Below are 22,416 nucleotides of genomic sequence, written 5' to 3'. Positions count from 1 at the left end.
AAGCAATTACTTGAATCTTTTTGATTTATTTCTCCACGAGGTATTACGTATTGTATTATAATACTTTATTGGTTATGCCATAGAGACCACTATCCTTCTGTATAGAGGGACGGGGAAAAATGAGAGTAATATCAATTGAAAACCAAAGCGAATACAAGTATTATCGGGCTTTTATATCGAATATCACTTTAATTTTTGTATTTTCATTCGTAGTTTCATTAAAATCCGATAGGAAAATAGATCAACAAATTTTCTCTTTCTCTCTCTCTTTTCCTCTTTTTTTATACATATTTTTGTATTTTTGTATTTTTTTTTTTTTTATATATATAAATATAAACGTACGATGTTTATTTTTTCATCGAAATTAAAAAATAGAAAAACAAAAAGTTTCGCATTGGTAAAGAGAACATAAACCTCCTCCGTACTTTCAATTTTCGATCGATCGTAAGCAGTTTTTTTTTCCTTTCTTTTTATTATTATTTTTATTCTTTAGTTTAATATTAAATGAAACCTTATTTTATTTCAACGATGTTCTTTCAAAGAGGGCAATACTATATTATAATTTGGTAAGACAAATGAAAACGTACGTACAAATGAATACGAAAATTCATATTTTCCAAATATTCTCCAATTCAAAAGGAATATATTTAAATGTATGAATACACGAATGAATATATGAAGAAGAAACAAAGATAAAAGGAAACATAAAAACGAGTCGTCGGATATTAATTTTAATATATTTTTTTTTCTTTTTTCTTTTTTCTTTTCTTTGTTCTTTCTAAATTAAAAACAGAGGCAAATATGATATATGAAAAAATCGTTGGAAGTCATTTTTTTTAAACAAATTATTCAATAAATCTAAATTTCTCATTAAGCAGGTATATTTTCATCTGCATTAGGAGGTATGTTTGTACTTACTGCGACTTTCCTAAGCACTCTTCAGTACATTCCACCACAATGATACAAATTTTATTTTCATTTATTTTTTACTATCTAAAATAAAAATCAACAGGATCATATATTCAATAAAAAAGAAATGTATAAATAGGCTAAAAGATTATGTAAAGCAAAGTAAAAACAAGAGTATAGTAACCATTGAGATGCAATAAAAAATACATTACATTATATTACATATATTCAATGAATTATGATATCTTTGGAAAACACTTAAATGAATTTATATAAGATATTGAAACTTTTAAAATATTTATTCATTACATACTTAAAATAATAATAATAATAATAATAATAATAATAATAATAATAATAATAATAATAATAATAATATTTAAAAATAATATTGTATGAATATCATTTTTGAATATTATATAAATATTATTTTTGAATATTATATTTATATTATTTTGGAATTTGAGAATTGAAAAATGAATTTAAGAATTAAACGGCATCTTTATTTATCATCTTTAATTGCAAATATCTAAAAAATTATTGAATAGTGGCCCCAATAACCATATACATTCGTGAACAAGGAAGTAAAATCTATTATCCTACAAAATTTGAACAAAATCCGTGAAGGCAAGACCTTGTACTCTTCTTGTAAGACAAAATACTAATTTATATATTTCAAAAATACTACAGCTCGATTTTTCATTTAACTTAATTTAATAAGAAAAATGCAAGGACTCGAATTTGAATTTAATTGAATAAAAAAACTGAAATGACTGGACTTTTAATTAAATAAAAAAAATGCAATGACTCTATTAATTAAATAAAAATAGCAAAATCTTGATTCTAGTATTTAAAAGACTAATTTTCTACGAACGTGAGTGTGGAACAGCGTAGCAGGGAGATGGAATAATCCATCATCTCCATTCAGAAGCAATTTACAACCAATACTACTACAAGCATAAATGACAATGTAATAAAGGGTAAAAAAAGGGATTTTGAGAAGACCACGAATCATTGATCAAAAGTTTATCAAATAAATCCTTTGGAAAATAACTCGTAGTCGAATAGTTGCCCTCTTGAGCTACAATTTGTGGATGCTTCTTCGACATTTTTTGCGTCTTCTTTGCTACGTGCCTTGACCAACTGCAATAGAGCATTCTTTACGTACGACGCATGAAAAAAATTGTATGCGTATACTTTTAGACCGACTCATTGATTGAAATAATATTAGAAATAATTATTAAATGTAGTCTTGAATATTGTGTGTGATAAGCTCTCAACAACGAATACATATAAATATTAAAACATACAAGATATCTTAATTTTGTTTCATGAAAATTTAATCCAACATATTTTATAAGTGTTATGATTTAAAAAAAAAAAAAACATTTGAAAGCTCGTGTCTCTGTAACGTTTGATTCATTAAAAAAAAAAACAAATTTTTATGTTAAAATTAATTGAAATAATTTCCTAGAAATACGTATCAACAGAATAAAAAAAAAAAAGAAGAAAAAAAAATAATGTGAAAATACAATATACTAAAAAGTAACTCGTTAAAAAAGATCGTTCAATTGAAATAAAATAATTCTCGTTATATAATACTTTATCATTTATCAGTTATTTTATCGACACAATATCAAATAAATATAATCGTACATGCGTGTATTAAAAAACGTATTATTCAATTGATTTCCCTTCAAAAATATGTGTATTAAACCGTAAAATCGTTACAAATCTTTTCGAAACATAGCATACGTACCCACATGCATAGTACACTACCACGCTTAACTCGTTTCAAAGATTTATTGTAAAAAAATCGACGATAAATCTATGAAAAAGAAATAAAAATGCATTAACGATAAATTTAACGTAACAGTAATGGAAGGTAATTTGATCGTTCGTAGATCGATATAAGGGAAATCGTGGTAGTGAAAAAAAAAATGTCAGAATTTAATGTGAATACTAGATAAAGAGAGAGAAAAAGAGAAAGAGAGAGAAAGAAAGAAAGAGAGAGAGAGAACATATTCTCAATAGTTATTTTTCCACGCGATCGTATTGGCTTTGACTTGTCGTGTCGACGATGGCACGAAATTATCGACGTATCTTGGTACTACTTTTCTAAGTTCCTTTTTTTTTTCTTTTATAAAAAAGAAAGAGAAAGAGAAAAAAAGAGAAGAAAAGATGGCCTCGGAAAGACAACGAGCGACAAATAACCTTCGGATAAAAGGCTTCAATCAACATGTTGGTGCCCTTGTTGGTAAGTGATCATTATTCTTACATTTAAATACTTCGTGGTGGTGGTGTGGTGATGATGTTATTGTTATAAGAACTAATAAAATAAGAAAATTTTCTTATTATAAATATACAATTTTTTTTTAAGAGAAGTATTTTCTTCGTGGAATTATGTTTACATGTCATAGTCTGGTTTTTTTTATTTATTTTTTATTTTTTGTTTTTTTTTTTTTGGCAAATTTTACGTAGTACTTAATAACACACTTGACACGCGCGTTACTTTGACTTTATTTTAGCAAATTGAAGATTGCACTTTTAAAACTGACCTTTATATTTTCTATGTTTGTCAAATTATTTTATTTAATTGAGTTATTTTCAATTAGGTACGAATTATTTTTTATTACAATATTGGAATATGATACTTAGTTTTTTATAATTAAATCTTTTTTTTTTTTTGAATGGAGAAAGGTTCTAACTGTACTGCAAATAATTGTAGAAATAAAATAAGACGAAAAAAAAAGGAAATTGAAAAGTTGCACGTTTAAGCTTATTTTATAATTCTAAAATTACTCAAATTACCATTAAAATGGAAAGATAAAATTAAATTAGAATTTCTTTTTCCTTCCCTTATTGATCAATATTGTTAAAACAAATAAGTAATATTCGATTCTACGCTTATAAAGGTATAAATCTCATTTACAAAATTTCGTATTTTAAAAAGAACTATTTCGTCTAACAATAAAACTAATTCGCGTAAAGACTTAACAAAAAATTATTTTAATAAATGAAAATATTCTAATGATATTTCTAAAATTATAATATTTCATTTTAATTTTACCTAACAAGTGCCTAAAACTATTCTTTTAATCTTAAATTGTAAGATTACTTAATTACCTTTCTCATTTCTGGAGAAATGGCCAGTAAAAGTGGAGATTAAAAGAAAAAAAAAGAAAAAAAAAGAAAAGAAAAAAAAAATTGGAATGCACATTCTAAAATGACATTGTTGGCAACCCTGCTTCTGACCACACTTAATACACCTTTCTCTCTCTCTCTCTCTCTCTCTCTCTCTCTCTCTCTTTCATCCTATTTTTGTTCGGACTATTAAAGCGAAAGCCAAAAAAAAAGGAAAAAGAAAAAAAAGAAAAATAAAAATATTATAAGAAGAGAGGAGAACGAAAAATGAAAGGCAAAAAGATTTTCCTATTTCAACAGACAAGGTCTCATTTAATCCCTCTTTTTTTCTCACAATGCACAATTTTTGCGAAACTAATGAAACCTGGAATAATATCATTCCCAGAGAGCAGCAATTCTATTGAATCTATCTCACAACGTTCTATCTACCGGAAAATGTCGAGAAGCTCGATAGGAAAAATGTATTTTTCTCTGGTTATCTTTCAAACGAGTCCGGCTAACCGATTAACGTTCTTACTCGTTGTTCAAAAAAAAAAAAGAAAAAAGAAAAAAAAATGAAGAAGAAAACCTTAAGATAAGAAAAGGGAAAAATAAATCTTTATCTCGTTTAATTTCCTTTCAAATACATTAACGCATCGTTAACAATAAATTGTAATTATAATTGAGCAACAATTTCTTATTAGTTTCAATTTGATTGATAAAAACGTCGATGAGTTTTGTATCTAACATAAAAATAATTATTAGTTTCCAAACGAACTCACTTTTATTTGAAAGAAAAAAGAAAGAAAGAATAATTATTTTTTTTATTGAAGCACGAAACGTATTACTCAAACTTCGTATTATTGAAAGAGATCAATTTTGAAATTCTATGTAAAATCATTGTTTTAAATTATTCGCCGTATGTCGTTGATATTCACAAATCAATTATCGTGTTCATAACCATACTGGATACTGGATATACACTATCTACACATGTGGAATTGGTAATTCAAGCCTTTTGAATGTACAGTGTAAACTGATTGACCAGAAATCCTAATCTTTGATAACATGTGTATACATATATCTATTAAACACATATGTATGTACAACAAGAATCATGCACACAAATGTGTGTAAACATTATTCCGTTTTATCCATGGCTTAACTTCTCAAATGGAATTCACATTTTTACCATTCCTATTGACTTTCTCTTTCTCTCTCTTTCTCTCTTTTTCTCTCTTTCTATCTCTGTGAAAACGACATGCATATTCCTGCGAATATTGGTCCTGGATGAATTCCACCGCAATGGTAATTAATGCTTCGAATCAATCCCATATTCTACGTTCACTTTAATAAATTCCATTTGCCGAGAGATCTGTATTTTCTTATAGACTTTTTTTACTTTTTCAAAGGTTCATATAAAAAAGAAAGATATATATATTTATATAGATATATGAGTATTACTTTATACATAAAATGGAATAATATTTACTTATGTCTTTGATTGATTATTATTTTACGTGGATATACTTATTTTCCATATTTTAAATATAAATATCTCTTTAAATACGTGAAACATATTTCAAATGAATTTTTATCGATATGTGAATGAATGGAAAAAATGAATGAAAGTAGATACAGTTAACTACTTATTCATGATTGTAAAGCTCAATAAAGACATTATTATTATTATTATTATTATTATTATTATTATTATTATTATTATTATTATTATTATTATTATTATTATTATTATTATTATTATACATAAAAAATATTTTTTTTATATATACAAGCTATATTTTTTTTTAAGTGGTATAAATCTACCTGCAGCTTCAAATTAAAACCTTTTACTTCTTTAATACCCCTTATTAATTTTTTTAATCGAAGAAAGAAAAGTACACGTGTTAATATTTTAAAAATAAAAAAACCTGAATTCGTTAACATTTACCAATATTTCAAATTAAAATTTAAACGTAAGGAAAAGAAAGGAAGGGATACCATGTGATAATAAATATCTAAAATTTCAGCTTCTCTTGGTGGTTTTGGTCTGGGGGTTTCACTTGGTTGGTGTTCAAGCGTCACAGAAGGTACGAGGATCAAGTTTATCGCCACCATTATGGAAATAGGAATTATAGGTAACGTTTTAAGCGTTGGCGCTTGTCTGGGAGTCTTATTTGCTGTTTGGAGCTTCAAATTTCACCATTGGATCAATGGAATTATCAAGATCTTACTTTACGTCATCGGTTGGTCGATGATCAGCATAGGAAATGAAAACGTATTGTTAAAATTATTCGAACAATTTTCAATAACAAATCTTTACGTTAATTAATCGTTCATACCTTCTTTTTTAAATAATTATTCTATTTATTCTAAATAATAATTGTTCTTATTTGTCTTATAGATTTTACTGATAATAACTGGTCGTTTAATATGCGGAATACCCGGTGGCATGTCTTGTCTCTTGACACCACTTTTCATCAGTGAAATAACAGACCAGAAAAGCCGCAATCGTCTGTTGACTTTATTTCAGCTTTTAATAAATTGCGGAATCATGTACGCCTTCTTGATGGCTCATTGCCTTGATGGAGGTAACATAATATGGAGGTATGAATACGTAAAAGGACTAAAAGAAAAGAAATAGGAAAAGTGGTAAATATCTGAAAACAGCGCCGAATTAAAAATGTACAACACCCTTGGACAATCTCTTACAAATATTTTCAACACTTAATTTAATTGATCAATATATTTTATTTTACATTTTTTTTATTAATGCGAATGTGAAATCTAATTCAAAAAAGAAAGAAAAAGAAAGTAAAAATGGGACCCTTTTAAATACTAAAAGTAACATTTCCGATTAAAAATTGTATCCATTTAAAAATTACTTCAACGTTATTGCAACTAGATATATTGTTTTATTATTTATATAAAAATTGATAAAGATATTAATCGTTGATAAATGTAATATTAATACTACAATTTTATTTATCATTTTTGTATGTGTATTTATTAGTATCCAATAAATCATTTCACCCCTATTGTATTGAATCCTAGATCCAGCCCTGTTTGAAGACATTCGATCCACCCAAAATTTTCTTTTCCTTTTCTTTGTTCCATTTATTTGTTTTAAAAAAAGTACATTAATATTAGTAAGGTGGATTCGAAGTTATTACCTTTCTCCTACTTATATGCTAAATTGTTGTGGGGGTAATAAGATTCTCGGTAACTTTAGATATAGTTCAAGCTGCGGAGCCAGTTGCCTGATACTCGTGCTTTTACTTTTTATCCCGGCAACTCCGTTCCATCAACTTGCCGTCGAGAAGGATGAAACACGAGCGAAAAATTCTTTACGTTGGTATCGTAACAACAGGGATGAAAACGATCACGAGATGGAAGAACTTAGACAGCTGGCAACCTTAAGAAAAACGACTAAGGTGAGATTACGTATTTACTATCTTACCAACCATTTTTTTTTCTTTTTCTTTCTTTAATACACGCTTAAGAAATAATGGTACGTGAAATGTAAAAAGACGGAGAGACATAATGGAAGATAAAAAAAAGAACTAGATAGATAGATATATAGATAGATAGATAGATAGATAGATAGATAGATAGATAGATAGATAGATAGAGAGAGAGAGAGAGAAAAAGGTAAGAAATGAAACAATCAGCCGGAAGTAGATAGCGCATTAAATAAGAGTCCCAATTATTATCTGCATTTAATGAAGATGTAATTATTCTAAGGTACTTTGTATAAAACGTTTCACTAAAGTTACGTATCAAAATATTTCTACCTCTCTTTCTTTTACGATATCTGTTGCTCGTATGTAACCGATTCCCAAGCTCATTAAAATTTACCATCCCTCCTCTACCTTTCTACTTCTCCCTTTTCTACTAGCTTAACATCATTAATATCTTTCAAAATAACTTTGTGTAAGAACCAACTTTCGTTTTGTTGGGTTTCTAATATAACAGAGTATTTCCTGTAGAATTAAGAAGCATGTGTTTAAACAGACATAAAGAGAAATCGTAATATTATACCTTCATCATAATCATCATCATCATCATTATTATTATCATCATCGTAATCGTAGGCGTCGTTTTGCTATTAGTGAAAGAATAATAAAGACGACAAATATTAAAGGTCAGGATGTTGGTAAAGTTAAAGTCAATGGGTTAGTTCGTTTTGAAAGAGCTCATTTGCGTTAACTTTTGTGAGAAAAGGATCGTTTGCGAAATAATTATCAAGTACTATTCTTTATGTTCAAATCTCTTTCATTAAGATTTCAGACAAACGGAAATATTCGAGAGGATGAAGATAAATGAAAACTCAAATAAATATTATTGAATGAGTATGAAGATTCGTTTGATCTCACAATAATAACTAAAAATCGACTAAGAATTATCAACTCTAAGAGAACTAATAAAATACAGATAATAATAATTAATAAAATAATAATATCTAATCGTTTTTTCTTTTTTCCCTGATAATTACAGATGACAATTGGTCTAATGAAAAATCGACAAATTCTACATTCTTTCTTAATGTGTTTTGGGGTGATGATGATACAACAATTTAGCGGATTCAGCACATTTATCACTTATGCTCTGACAATTTTCGAAACTCAAGGTTCAGGATTACTCAACGGAAGTGAATTAACACTTGTTGTTGCACTTGTACAGATATTATCTTCCATTATGGCGTATATGCTTATCGACATACTAGGACGACGAATTCTGTTAACCATATCATCCGCGTTCATGGGAGTGTTCCTGGCACTGTTGGGTAAGCATCAACCTAGCAATTATTTTCTCCAACCAAGCGGCTTAATTTCTCTCTGCATTCCGCTCTCTTTCGCTTTTCTCTTTCTCTTTCGCTCGTTCACTCACTCGTATTAACTGTAACTAGGACATTGGAAGCTTTCTTGTTAACGATCTCGTTAGAATACAATGTACAAATTTGGGCTACTTAACAAAGCTCCTTTAGGAAACATGTTTCTGACATCAAGCTGTTCACCCATCAGTAAATTTCATTAGGATCACATTTAATCCTATTATTATTATTATTATTATTATTATTATTATTATTATTATTATTATTATTATTATTATATCACAGGAATATATTCTATGTATTTTATCCTATTAGATTATATATATGTATATATAATCAAATACTGAGACAATACTTAATCAACATACTGACTTCTTTCAATACGTGTAGATTTTATTCATCTTCATTTTTGTAAAAAAAAAAAAAAAAAAAACTATTTCAAATTTATTTTTATTTAATTTATCTATACTTTTATAACACAAAATATATATTCTAAGTCTATGCCAATAGATAAAAATATTGAATTTTTCTGAAATATCCTCTCTAATTCCACGTTGTAATTTCATTTATTTATAATTTTATTCTTTTTTTATTTAGGATGGTTTTTCGGTAAAAGATTGGAAGATCCGGAATATGATGACTGGTATTGGTGGATGCCACCGGCATGGATCAGCCTATATTTCCTATCACTAAACTTGGGTGTAGCACCAATATCCTGGGCACTTATAGCAGATTCCTTTCCGCAACAGATAAAGCTTATTGGTGCGGCATTCGCAGCATTCTCTAATTGGATCCTTTCGGTCTTAGCGATGATAGTATTTAGTTCATTGCAAACGGACGATAACATTAGAAAAGCTGTATGGTTATTTGCTATTGTATGCTGGTTTGGTGCAATCTTTTGTGCAATCCTAATCAAGGATAACGGAAAGAAAAGCATTCACGAAATCGAAAAAGAATTTCGAATTGACAATGAAATCAACGAAATGAATGAAAATGTTACCGTTCATTAAACAAAAAAATTAGTTTCTCTACATTTTAATATTTCATACGTGTTTCGTATGAAAGTAAATACGAAGTAGAAGTGGAGTAGGGGAGAGAGAGAGGAGGTTGAAGCTTTTGAACTACCATTAGAAAAAAAATTGACGAGCCAATTAAAACAATTAATAAATAAAGTAATTGATATATTTAACTTTTTTTTCAGTATCAATGAAGAAAAAATATTGTTAAAAAAATATCTATTGTACATAAGAACTGTAATAATAATAATAATAATAATAATAATAATAATAATAATAATAATAATAATAATAATAATAATATTATTGGATATTTTGGTTGAGCTTGGATCAATGATTTTGACTGGTTTAGATAGTTCTAGTATTAAGAACAAAGCAATGTGGTTGCCTTTTGCTTCTCAAACGAATACGAGTACGAACTTAACGATAACCATAAAATCTCATGATTTTCCGATCGAGAGTATACGATCAATGAACATGAAGAAAGAAGAATGTTATCATAAATTTCAAAAAGCCATAACAACGAGTCTCCTTTTATCTTCTTATACTATATTTCTTATTCTTTCTTTTCTCATCGTTAAAGAAAAGCACCTGTTCGATGCTAAGAATCTCTCACGGTTATTAATCGATTCGCTTTCTTTCTGTTGCATCAACAGAAACATTATCTTGTTCGATCGAGAAAATAGATGAGAAAATAAAAAGAAAAAAAAAGCACAACAAGGAAAAACAAAATGAATGAAAAGAACCAAAGAAAAATAGAGAGATAGATAGATAAAAAGAGAAAGAGAGAGAAAGCTCGTTTTCATCTCTCGGTGCTCTTTTTACAATATGGAGTCGTTCGAATCGATGTGAAACACACATATGTACACAAATACATACACACAAACAAATACATACGTACACGCACGCTTACGTTTACACACACATCATGTAACCCATTTTCCAGAAGTATTTTGCACAGCTGGCTTGAAATCTTTATCTCCGTTCTATAAATCTACCCCGTTCGTTTCTATCCCATCACCTACCACCCTCATATCTACCCCCTCCTCTTCTCCTTTCTTTAAGTAATCTATCTTGAAAGAAAAACGCAATAGTTTTGGAACGAAAGTAAGAGAGAGAGAGAGAGAGAGAGAGGAGGGGGGAACGAAGAAATACGTATTTCTGCGTCGCATATTCGTGATATCCAGTGTAGCTTGTGTATCAACTGGACTTGCGCCAATACAGACTCACCCATTAACCATCGCCACCCTTTCCCCCTAACCCCTCACTATTCTCCCACCACTTTACCTTCTCGTATCCCTTCTTCCTAGCTTTGTTTTTGATTTGAAATACCGTTGGCAGATGCATACATCTCTCTCTCTTTCTCTTCTTATTTCCATTGCGTCCAACTACTACTTGACAAAAATAACACGAATGTGATGTTTCAATGGGCTACCATCGATGCATCAACTATTTTTCTCTCTCTCTCTCTCTCTCTCTCTCTCTCTTTCCCTTTCTGTCTTGCATTATACATTCCTTTCGCATTTAAGCGTATATTTTAAAAAGAATCGAAACGAAATAAAGCTGTTGAAAAAAAAAAACATGAATTTTTAAAGCAAAACTTACTATACGAAAGTAACACGGTTCATCGAGTATTTATCGATAATTATGTCCTATTTGCATTTCAAAAGAAAATTAATGGAAATATTTTCAATTAAGTATTAACATATCAGATCGTTGCATAATTTCTTTCTGATAATGGTGTTTAAATTTTTAGCTTTGAAAAAAATTAAGACACTTTTTTTCATCGTAAAATTGACAATATGCCTGTTACAATAGATGAGGGATTATTAATTAAATAAATGTTTTTACAAAGTTCTGATGGTTCAAATTAACTTTAAATACAACAGAAATTATGGAATTATTAAAAAGTATTTGTACGTTTTTATTTATATGGTTAACACTAAACTACTTAAAATATAGTAAATAATTCATGAATGTGTATTTCTACAGGATGTATCTATAAAAATATTACACTTACTTGTTTAATTTATTTTTACATGCAGAATCAACTCCCACTACCGATCATTGGTATACATGAAAACGTTTTAGCGAAATTGTCTTCTTCCGGAGGTGATTTCGTATTTTGTGTTTATTTAGCATTTCACGTTACATGTAAAAGATTAAAGTAAAATGTGAAGAAATAAAAGATGAAAAGAGAAACAAGACTATTAAATCGTTCAAAAGGTTAACATCGATACCAACCTTTCGGTTAACCCAAATTTACCGCAAGGCATTGCGTGCCATGAAACACACACACAAGATTCCTTATTACCTTCTACGTATATCTTTTTCTAAGTGTATACCTGAACAAGCATATTTACTACTTTTACGTGCTTTACGTGAAAGCTTTACATCAGACTTTAACGAAGCATCCCTTCGAGCTATATGTTAAAAAAAAAAGAAGAAATGATTTTTATATGTAACTGTATCTGCTTTACATGCATGTGTGAGCAATCACTCCTATCTTGATTTACTTTGATTATTTGTTTCGTGTGGTTTATTTTTTTCTTGTTTATGGAAGAAAATTGCGTAAAAGCAGTCAATATGAGAAAACAAAAATATTAAAGAAAAATAAAGATAATATTTACTATAAAAATATTTATTTCGCATATTTTTCATGCAAGAAATAAAAGTAATTCTGAAAAATTAAAGTTAATTTTATCTTACAATTAGTTGTAATATTACTTGTTAATTTGTAATACTTTATTTAAAGGAATTTAAGTAATAAGGTTCTTTAGAATATTTCTTATAAGTTTAAAATGTAAAAAATGTTTTTAATCGCATTTATAAATATCTGCGTTTAATTGGAAAAAATTATTTATTATACATATAAAAAAATGTAAGTAAATAAAAGGAACAATAATGCAAATAAAAAAAGATGAATTAGATACAATTATTATTTCTTTATATGAAATGATTTAATACCTCAATATATTGAATATTCTTTATGTAATGTCTCGAAATCGTTTAATGAAAGATAGGTAAGATTTGCGAAAAGCCATATAAGAAGAAACTAATTTTACAATGAAACTTTGGTAACTTGATAATATAAGTATACCACGATATAATCCGAACACTCAAAGTAGGATGCTCCTCAAGATGTTGAAAGCTAATATCGTAACTTCGATCATAGCTATAGGGCAACTAATATTTTATCGATAGACGATAACATACGTGGGCTAATACGTAGTACGGTACGTTTATGTACTACGAATGCATACATTCGAGACGTAAATTTATTGCGTAAATGAATACATAATTTTATTTAAAAACAAAGTACATGTAGAAATATAACAAAATCGTTACTAACAGTCGAATATTTTTCAATATGAAAAACAAACGAGAAGGAATAAAAAAAGTAAAGAACGAACTCAATCAAAAAACATATGTGTTAAATACTACATATAAAGTCAATCATGAGACTATCAAACAAAAATGCTTATATCCCAGAAACGGTTGACTTTCGATCTACGTTTACTAAAACTATTGTACTTAGTATAGTGTATCCTATATACCATATAAATATTGAATGGTTTTATTTTAACACCCTGTATATACATATAAGTAGTGTACTATATATTTCTCGTACTTTCGAGCAGCTTACGTTTCTCTATGAAAGGATTTATGGGCGAAAATCCAAAAAATAATAACGCTCTAGTGCATTCGGTTGAAAGAATCCGAGCGTTATATCAAATACGATGGGATTGGGTGCAATGCGACGTACACAACTCTGACGTCTCCAAGTTTCAACGATAAATCGTCAAATGGTAAAACTACGAATTACAATATTTCATTATTTTTAACTTTTCTTTTTTCTTTATCTTCCTTTCTTCAACCAAGTTAATCCAATAAAATATATCGAATGCATGAAACAATTAAAAAAAAAAATATAATTCATAACTTTGAGTTTACATAAATTACTATTTCGTTATTGAATTTTATTATTTCCATCTATCTATCTATACACCTATCTACCTAAGAATAATTCATTATTTGTAATTGCTTTATTTTCTTTTTATCGTTGAAATAAATCTGAAAAACTATATGTGAGGTATATAAAAAAAAAGTAACAAAAAAGAAAGATTTGTACGTTTGAGCTTACGTAAATTACCGGCATTACAAATTACTGTGTTTCGTTATTTAATTAATATTATCTACCAGTCTATATAACTATCTATTTAAATATAATTTAATATTTTCATATTTTCTATATCTTTCTTTTTACCTTTGAAATAAACTATAATAAATATATGTGATATTCATTTAAAAAAAGTTAAGGTTAATATCATAAAGTTTATATAATATGACTGCGTTTTCAATTGACTGTATTTCGTTATTAAATTTTCTCTTTATCTATCTATTTCTCTCTCTCTCTCTTTCGCTGTCGATCGATCGATAATAAGTCATTAAGATATCATAACACCTCGCAGCTCGTTATACGCGGTTTACAAAATTATCCAAAACGCATTATGCGTGGACCCTATCATCATGTCCACGAAAACTGATCTATTTCCCCATAATATAATTTGGAAGTAATATGTGATTAGCCAAAAACCCTGATCAAATTAGCTCCGAAAATGAAAGCCATAATATCCGGCGATTTAATATTCGTGCATGTCAGCATATTTGCAAGCTTTGAAACCTTTCATGCGAATGGTTAAACTGTTAAGCCAAAGTTCTCTCTTTTCTCTCTTTCTCTTTTGGATTTTCGCCATTAGGATACTCAATTTCATTTCTGCATCGTCAGAATGCAGTATAGTAAACCAACAAGCTTTTCAATTTAAACTTACCAATTGGGTTTTTTAGAACTTTCATTAAATCGCTAACCGATTATAACTGATGTTAATTTATTAGATATTAATCATCATTGACTATCGCAGTATCGTTTAATTATATTTCGATAAAAAAAATAAAAAAAGATGGAAATAATAAAAAATAGACTTTATATCAATCTCTATTAATTTCTTAATGTATCAGTATGATGAAAAGAATAACAGGAAAAATACAGTCTATATGTAATCACAGATATTGAAACGTAGCAGTTATTTACAAATGTTTCTTGATTTAGGTCGACTGTTGAGAAAACGGATCCAAAGAAATTCAGTTTCTAGAGCGAGCGATTTTCAATGTATAAATATGATTGTAAATACATAAATTTATATTCATCTTCGATACATAATAATCAAATAAAAATGTCATAAATCTTACAAGCATTGAAATAATTGCAATAACGAAATAAAATAATGCTGAATAAAACAATTACAATATCGTATGATTATACGAAATTATAAAAAAATAAAAGAGAGAGAAAGAGAGACAGAGAGAGAGAGAGAGAGAGAGAGAGAGAACGAGGATATAAATCGTGTAAATCAAATAATTGTAGTAAATGAGAGTCACTTTTAATCATCTAACTTAATCTTAAATCAAGAAAGGTAAACGTGGAAATTGAAGTTGCAACGAGACTTCTAATGATCTTAATTAAAGTAGAGAGGATAAGTAATCACGAGAATCCACCACTAATTGTAAGAGAGATCAGTTGCATCTTCCTCTTCTTTACCGAGATAAATACGATTTAACGTATAGAAGGGTCGTAAAAATGTATGGCATTTCGCAAAAATAGCAGCTTGATAAATTCAAATTTTTTGATCTATTATAAAAAAATATTGAAAAATTATAAATAGGATATGCAAACATAAAAATTGTCGAAATATATGCTTTATTAACTCAAATAATAAAAATTAATCATTATAAGACGATATCTACAGAATTAAGTTGTAAAATAAGAAAATAATTTGATAGGAAAATGGATACGAATGTGTATAGAATTATTTTTTAATCGAATATTTTTTATAAACATTTCAATTATGTCATTTGGAAATCATTTGTTATTAAGCACATAAATCAGGTAATGCACGAAATAAAAATTATGGAATACATAAAACATGGAAACACGGAATGCATAAAAGTATTTTATATATATAAAAAAACAAGCAATTCTTCTACGTGTGGGAGTTCAGAATCTAGTATGTAAAGGAAATTATTAATTCTTAATTTCTACCTCAAATAAACAGAGTTCATTGCATGGAAATCTAATTGTCAATTTCAGTCTTAATACCATAATTGACATCTTCTAGTTGTATCCAATTGAACACACTTCACCTCTCTCTCAATCCTCTTCTCTCTATGATCTCTCATCTATAATGCTGACTACAGGGAGATTGAGAAAGAGAAAGAGGGGGAGAAGAAGAGGGAGGAGGTGGTATAGGAAAGAGGTGGCATTGCTTCCTTACATGTCTATTAATCTGAGTGAAACTTTGATTATTAAACAAGCCATAATCCAACCAAGACCATATCTCAAGTGTATTATCGTTATCAAATCTCACGTTAAGATCGAGAGCAAATAAACACTATACGTTATTGGTTAATAATTATCTTAATAGCGTATGATCATTATCAATAATTAAGATTTTCATGATATATGCATCTAACTGATGATGATGATATTAGTAAGTACCGAATTGTTTAAATGAAACAAGAGCTCTGAAAGAGAGAGAGAGAAAGAAAGAGAAAAATCAATTAACAAATGTTTTTTGCGTTCTTTTTTATTCTTTTTTGAAAGGGAAGGGATTGTTCAATTTGTTCGAACTTGAGTACAATTTTTAAAGTTTCGTTTTTTTTTTTTTTTGATAAAAAAAAACATTAAATCGATCGATATATTTCACGAGTCGTAAATAAATAAAATAAAATACACTATTGTTTACATATACTACAACCTTTCACGTTCGATCATAGTTTTCAACGTGCATGCTTTTTCAAATGGTATAAAAATTTGTATTCGCGCGTAAAGTATCAGCTTTTCGTTCACCCCATTCTTTCCTTTCTTTTTATATGTGTATATATGGGGCATTCCGCGTCAAGTCGACCACTTATGACCCCGACCCCTATCGATTTTGTAGAAACTTTTTTATCATTTTTAACTTCATTAAAAAACTTTTTTTCAAAAAGTACATTTAAAAACAAAAAATTTTAAAAATAAAACGTCCCGATAAATCTATTTTTGACGTAGTCATAGTTATTTGAAAAAACAATCGAACGAAAATTTTTGAATTTTTGAAAAAATCATAACTTTTTTTGAATTGGCCAAAAAAATCTGAAAAAAATCTCAAAATTTTTTTTAATGATGTTAAAAATGATAAAAAAGTTTCAACAAAATCGAAAGGAATCAGAGTCATAGGTGGTCGATTTGACGCGGAATGCCCCGTATACTGTTTTGTTTTCTAGATGGAGATTGTATTTCAATTTTTTTTGTCGAGCATGTGACAAATAGGTATACCGAATACATATGTATATATGTATGTAAAAAAAAAAGAAACAAAAAGAGAAAAAAATATCGATTAACAAAAAAAACAAAGAGAAATGTTACTGTTTTCATATAAGCTACACCTTTCAATCACGTTCAATCATATTTGTCAACGCCCATATCCGAAAGGTAAAAAAAAATTATACCGCTATCTTTTTCTTTTGTTATCTATTTAGATTACCTCTTTGTCCCCTTTTTTTATTATTATATTATTATTATTATTATTATTTTCGCTCTCTTTTTTTTCTTTTCTTCCAAAGCTCACTCGTAACCATTCAAATGATTTTTTCTGGCAGGTTCGCATATCGCATGATCGAACGACGACGTTTCTATCGACGAATGGGGAGACCGCATAGAAGAGCTAAAGGAATTATCGGGAAATCGTGAAATATAAGCTTGTCGATAGGGGTATACTTCCTCCTACTCCTACCTTTTTTTTTTATGTATGTATAGAATTTTCGATAGGGGTCCCTTCAATGGAGGAAGCTCTCTTATTTCAAAACCAATGAAACGTTATTTCGTATACGTGAACACGTATAAAATACAAAAATAAATAAAAAATCATACATTCGTTATCATTTCGTGTATGCTTTGAACACAAAACATATTTTTATTATTTTTTTTTCTTTTTTCAAAAGAAAAAAGCGAGATAAATGAATCGATGAAAAAAAAGAAAATAAAAATCCGATATCGTAAATACGTTTAAATACGTACGACCATTATGATTGTATATTGGATCGATCGAAAAAAAAAGTTTCTTCATATTTTTCGGATAGATTATTTCAGAATTGTACAACTCTCTCTCTCTCTCTCTCTCTCTCTCTCTCTCTTTTCTTGTAATATTAATTCTAATCTGCGTTTGTGAGGTGTGACATATCGTAAAGTAAGTAAATACAATTGTTGTAATATTTTGTTTGTTCGGTCAAAAATTATGGCATTTTGAAATATTAATTGAATGAAAAAATTCGATTTAATTGGATGGTAACAAAATTTAAGATAAAATGAAAAAAAGTAACAAAATTGAACAAGACCTACACGTTAACAATCGTAATATCGTAAAGAAACTAATGTAAGTGTCAAATACAAAATGTTTTGATATCATTTGAAAGTAGTTGAATAGAAAATATGAACAAAAAAACTTATTACATTTTTTCAATTTGAAATACTGAAGAAATTTTATCCCTGATCTAATATATCAATTTACTCGTAATAAAATTATCAATTTTCTTTCTCTCACTCCCTTTTTTTTCTCCCTTTCTATTTCTCTCTGTCTGACTTCTTTTCTTGTTGAAAAAGTGCATGCATGTATATTATATAGTACATGTAAATAAATATGCATATAAAATAGTCGAGTGTCCAGTAAAACGATTTGCGGATATTCCGAGGAGAGAAGTGCATTTGTTCTCGAATGACATGCTCCAATTCTCGCAAAGAGAGTGCATATACTCTTTGAACGCATCTTCTTCTCTCACATCGGTCAGGAAAATTTCGTTCTTCGGATACGAGAGAGAGAAAGAGAAAAAGAGAGAGAGATGGATGGATGGATAAAGGGAAACTCGAAAAGGTGTTTGCTGTTCGTAACAGTTGGGTATCCAATTTTTAAAGAAGAAGGTGCGAATAAATAAATAAACGAGAAAGCTGATATTATAATATGAATAAATAAAATAAAATTAAAATAAAGTTAATACGCTCGGAGTACATCAAATGTACCATTAAAGCACAAAATCCTATAAAAGGATTAAATATACAAACGTATCTATAGTATTTATACGAAAATAAATAAATTATATTCATTTATGTGTAATTTAAAATTAATCATATTTATAAATAAATAAGTAAATAATTATTTATATATGTGTAAATATATATAAACTAGATCAATTCAATCATTTATGTGATAATAATTATTTAACAATTCAATATTTATTATAAGGAGAGTTATGTTTAATAAACCGTTAAAAAGCCACACACTAATGTGAATAAATAATTTATAATAATTTAAATTTTCAATAGATTAATATTCATCGATTTTAAGTAATTATAATTTAAAATTTGAAATGATCATTTTAAATGTAACAAAAGTTCGTGTTCAATAGCATTGAAAAAATTTAATTCGATTTATGTAATATTTAAGAGATATTATTAAAAATTATAAAATAATGCTAAAAATGATTTTAATTCTCGTTGCAATTGAATTGAAAAGAAATCCAAACTATGTTCCGTTATTTACAGTATTTTTAATCTAATACGATCACGAGAATATTGTTTATCTCGTGAATAAGAGGAAGGAGATTAAAAAAGAAAAAAGAAAAAGAAGAAAAAATGAAAAAAAGATAAGAAAAATAAAAAAGAATATGTACGAAACGTTGAAGTGATTCATGCTATTATCTCATTCAAGTTCGAAACCGATGAATCTTCAAGCACCGACTTTTAATTGCTTTCCAAGAAAATAATCCATTCGCATAGAATTTCGTATCGTGGAAATCGCATTAGAGATTTTCCAGACTGAACGACGAAAGAGTGAGAAAGAGAGAGAGAAACTTTACGTTTCGTTTGTCGTAGGCAACCTTCCTCGCGAATTCCGAATGAAATAAGTCTATAGTCTATAAAATCGCAAATTGGAGTTTAACGATCGTCCAACAGTTCTAAACTCGAATCTAAAGAAAGAAGAAAACAAAATAAGAAATTGTTACAAAGAAAGGCCAACTTTAAACGTTACAATCAAAAAAAAAGAAATCAAAATCAATGTTAATGAAAAAAAGAAAAATCATACAGAATTTATTCAGGTAAAAATAATTAATTAACTAACATAAATAAAAATTATACATAATTTTATAGTGAGTAAAAAAATTATATAAGTTTACTCTGACAAAGAAAGGAAGAAAAAAAGAAAGAAAAATTACAATGATACATTATAAAAATAATTGAAATAATTTAAAAGAAAAATGTGACAAAAGGGTAATATTAAACTAAATGAAAGGAAAAAATTAATGAAAAAATAAAAATCATTGATAAAACAGAAAAAAAAACGTCAATTAGAAATAAAATCAAACAATTAGTCTATACATATGACATAACACAATAAAATGAACAAGAGTATGAACGCGAATGCTAATAAATGTTGTATGTAAGCAACCTCCTGTCCTTTAGAGTCCGTCATCGTTCGCATAATGAAATATGCAAATTTCTTCCTATTGTTTTCTAACACGCATTGTCCGTGGCAACGAGGTGTATGTACACCGAACCAGAGGCTATAAACTGGTAGAAGGTCCAACCACACGTACATTGTTTTCTTTACAAACAAGTAAAACGCGAAGCTGCGATTATTATAAACAATTTCCCTCACCATCTCTACAGGTATGAAAACAAAAAGATAAAACACCTATGCTAGGTAAATAAATATATGTTTAAATTAGGTTACTTAAAAAATTTCTACCAATTTAATACAAAAAATCTTTGAATTTCCTTTCGAAATTGAAAAAAGTTTGGTTCTGACACAGACATTCTTAAAAAAAAAAAAATTATTAATTAAAATAAAAATTCTACGAGTTCGACAAAAAAATGAAAACAAAAATAAAATCAATTTCTTGACCCTTGACAAACTGGCCCAATTATTTTTCATATCCATTTCCTAGAATAGAATACGTACAATTAAACGTATTACTCTTTCCAGTACTTAAAGCGAAATAATAAATAACGCTCATTAACAAAATTTACATATCTTCATAAGATTATTTTTATTTCTATAAGAAAAACACTCTCAAAAAAATATTATCAAAAAATTAAAAAAATTAAAAAGAAAAAAAATGATGATGATAAATAAACATAAAAATAATACAACCCTTACGTTAAGTGATGAGTTTAGGGCACAGGTGTTATCGAATCGTGATAACTAAAAATGTAACAGCTTTATCTTTCTCTTTTCAACACATATATAAAAATGTATATGATATATACGAAAAACATATGTGTATTACCCTCTATACTTCTTTACGATCTTTCCACCCTCGGCAGACTTGTCTCTCGGAGAACAAATAAATTTTCTCACATAGACACACACATACAAAAGCAACTTCAGCCGGAGAACAACCCCTCTCTCACCTCGTTCCTATACATTCCCTCGTTCTCCTTACCCCGTTTCGTTCTGTAGGGTCACGTTCGGCTTAAAGACGATGACTCGTGATTTTTCTCGGTCAAGAAATCTTGTAAATAACGTCAGACAACAACAACGTCCAGTTTACTTTCCTAGGTAAAAAAAAAATTTTACGTTACGGTAATAAACTTTTCCCGCCATTTTTTTTACTAACTTTATTTTCCTTCTTTTTTTCTTGTTCTTCTTCAAAACATTTTAAAAATTCCAATCGCAATCTCTCTCTCTCTCTCTTTTTCTTTCTCTTTTTCTATCTTTCAACAAGCCAGCGAAATTTAATCTCCTGTAAAAAATTTACACATACCCTTCTTCACAGATCGTATAACAATTACGAGAAAAATCTCTCATCCGTGGATGTTAGAAAGAAAATCGGCAAGAGTATTGGATGTCGGTTTTAAAACAAAAATTTTTAAAGAAAAAAAAAATTAAAATAAAATAATAATAATTTAGGTCACCTAATTGAAATACGTGAATTTAAATCATGGAATGTATTTTAAGGATGTATTACAATTTTCCAAAATTTATTTACTCGAAATTTTTCGTAAGAATATATTTAAAAAAAAAAAATAAAACAATATGATCCTGACGATGAGAATCATCCCAATTGAATAATATTATTAAATAATTAGATTCCTTTTGGAGTAATTATTACTAAAAAGAAATTTTAACGAACGTAAACCCTTTTTTTTCTTTTCTTCTCCATGCTATTCCTTTGAAAACATATATGCAGCAAATTACTCTCCTTTTTTTTTCTCTCCCTAGTGGTGGTTCTCTTGCTTAATATAAAATTAGTAGAGAAAATAAGGTCTTGCCCTTTGAGAGTAACGAGGTCAAGTCTAAAACGGAAAAATTATTTGGAAAAAAAAGTCAGTCAACGGTAGAAAATAACAGAATAAAGGAAGGAAATGAAAAAATGAAAAGAAGAAGTAGAAGAAATAGAAATAGTAGAAGAAGTAAACGACAAATCAAAATGTGAATGAAA

General features: G+C 28.1%; 1 protein-coding gene and 1 long non-coding RNA gene across 3 annotated transcripts in view; one reads left to right on the top strand and one right to left on the bottom strand.

Annotated features, from left to right (window-relative positions):
• Positions 1–22,416, bottom strand: part of LOC149032672 (uncharacterized) — a 32,894-nt gene that overhangs the window by 5,928 nt on the left and 4,550 nt on the right. The gene's annotated exons all lie outside the window — the stretch shown is intronic.
• Positions 1,284–12,558, top strand: LOC107068648 (facilitated trehalose transporter Tret1). Its single transcript, XM_089171955.1, has 6 exons — positions 1,284–3,166; positions 6,063–6,310; positions 6,437–6,639; positions 7,265–7,466; positions 8,530–8,818; positions 9,464–12,558. The coding sequence occupies exons 1-6, from the start codon at positions 3,091–3,093 to the stop codon at positions 9,874–9,876; spliced, it is 1,431 nt and encodes a 476-aa protein (XP_089028081.1). The 5' UTR covers positions 1,284–3,090; the 3' UTR covers positions 9,877–12,558.

Source organism: Polistes dominula, unplaced genomic scaffold (genome assembly GCF_049000335.1).
Source record: "Polistes dominula isolate Pdom_NZ unplaced genomic scaffold, Pdom_raw_medaka contig_73, whole genome shotgun sequence".
NCBI lineage: Eukaryota > Metazoa > Arthropoda > Insecta > Hymenoptera > Vespidae > Polistes > Polistes dominula.
Note: the sequence above shows the minus strand (reverse complement) of the source record. Positions and strands in the feature narration are given on the sequence as shown.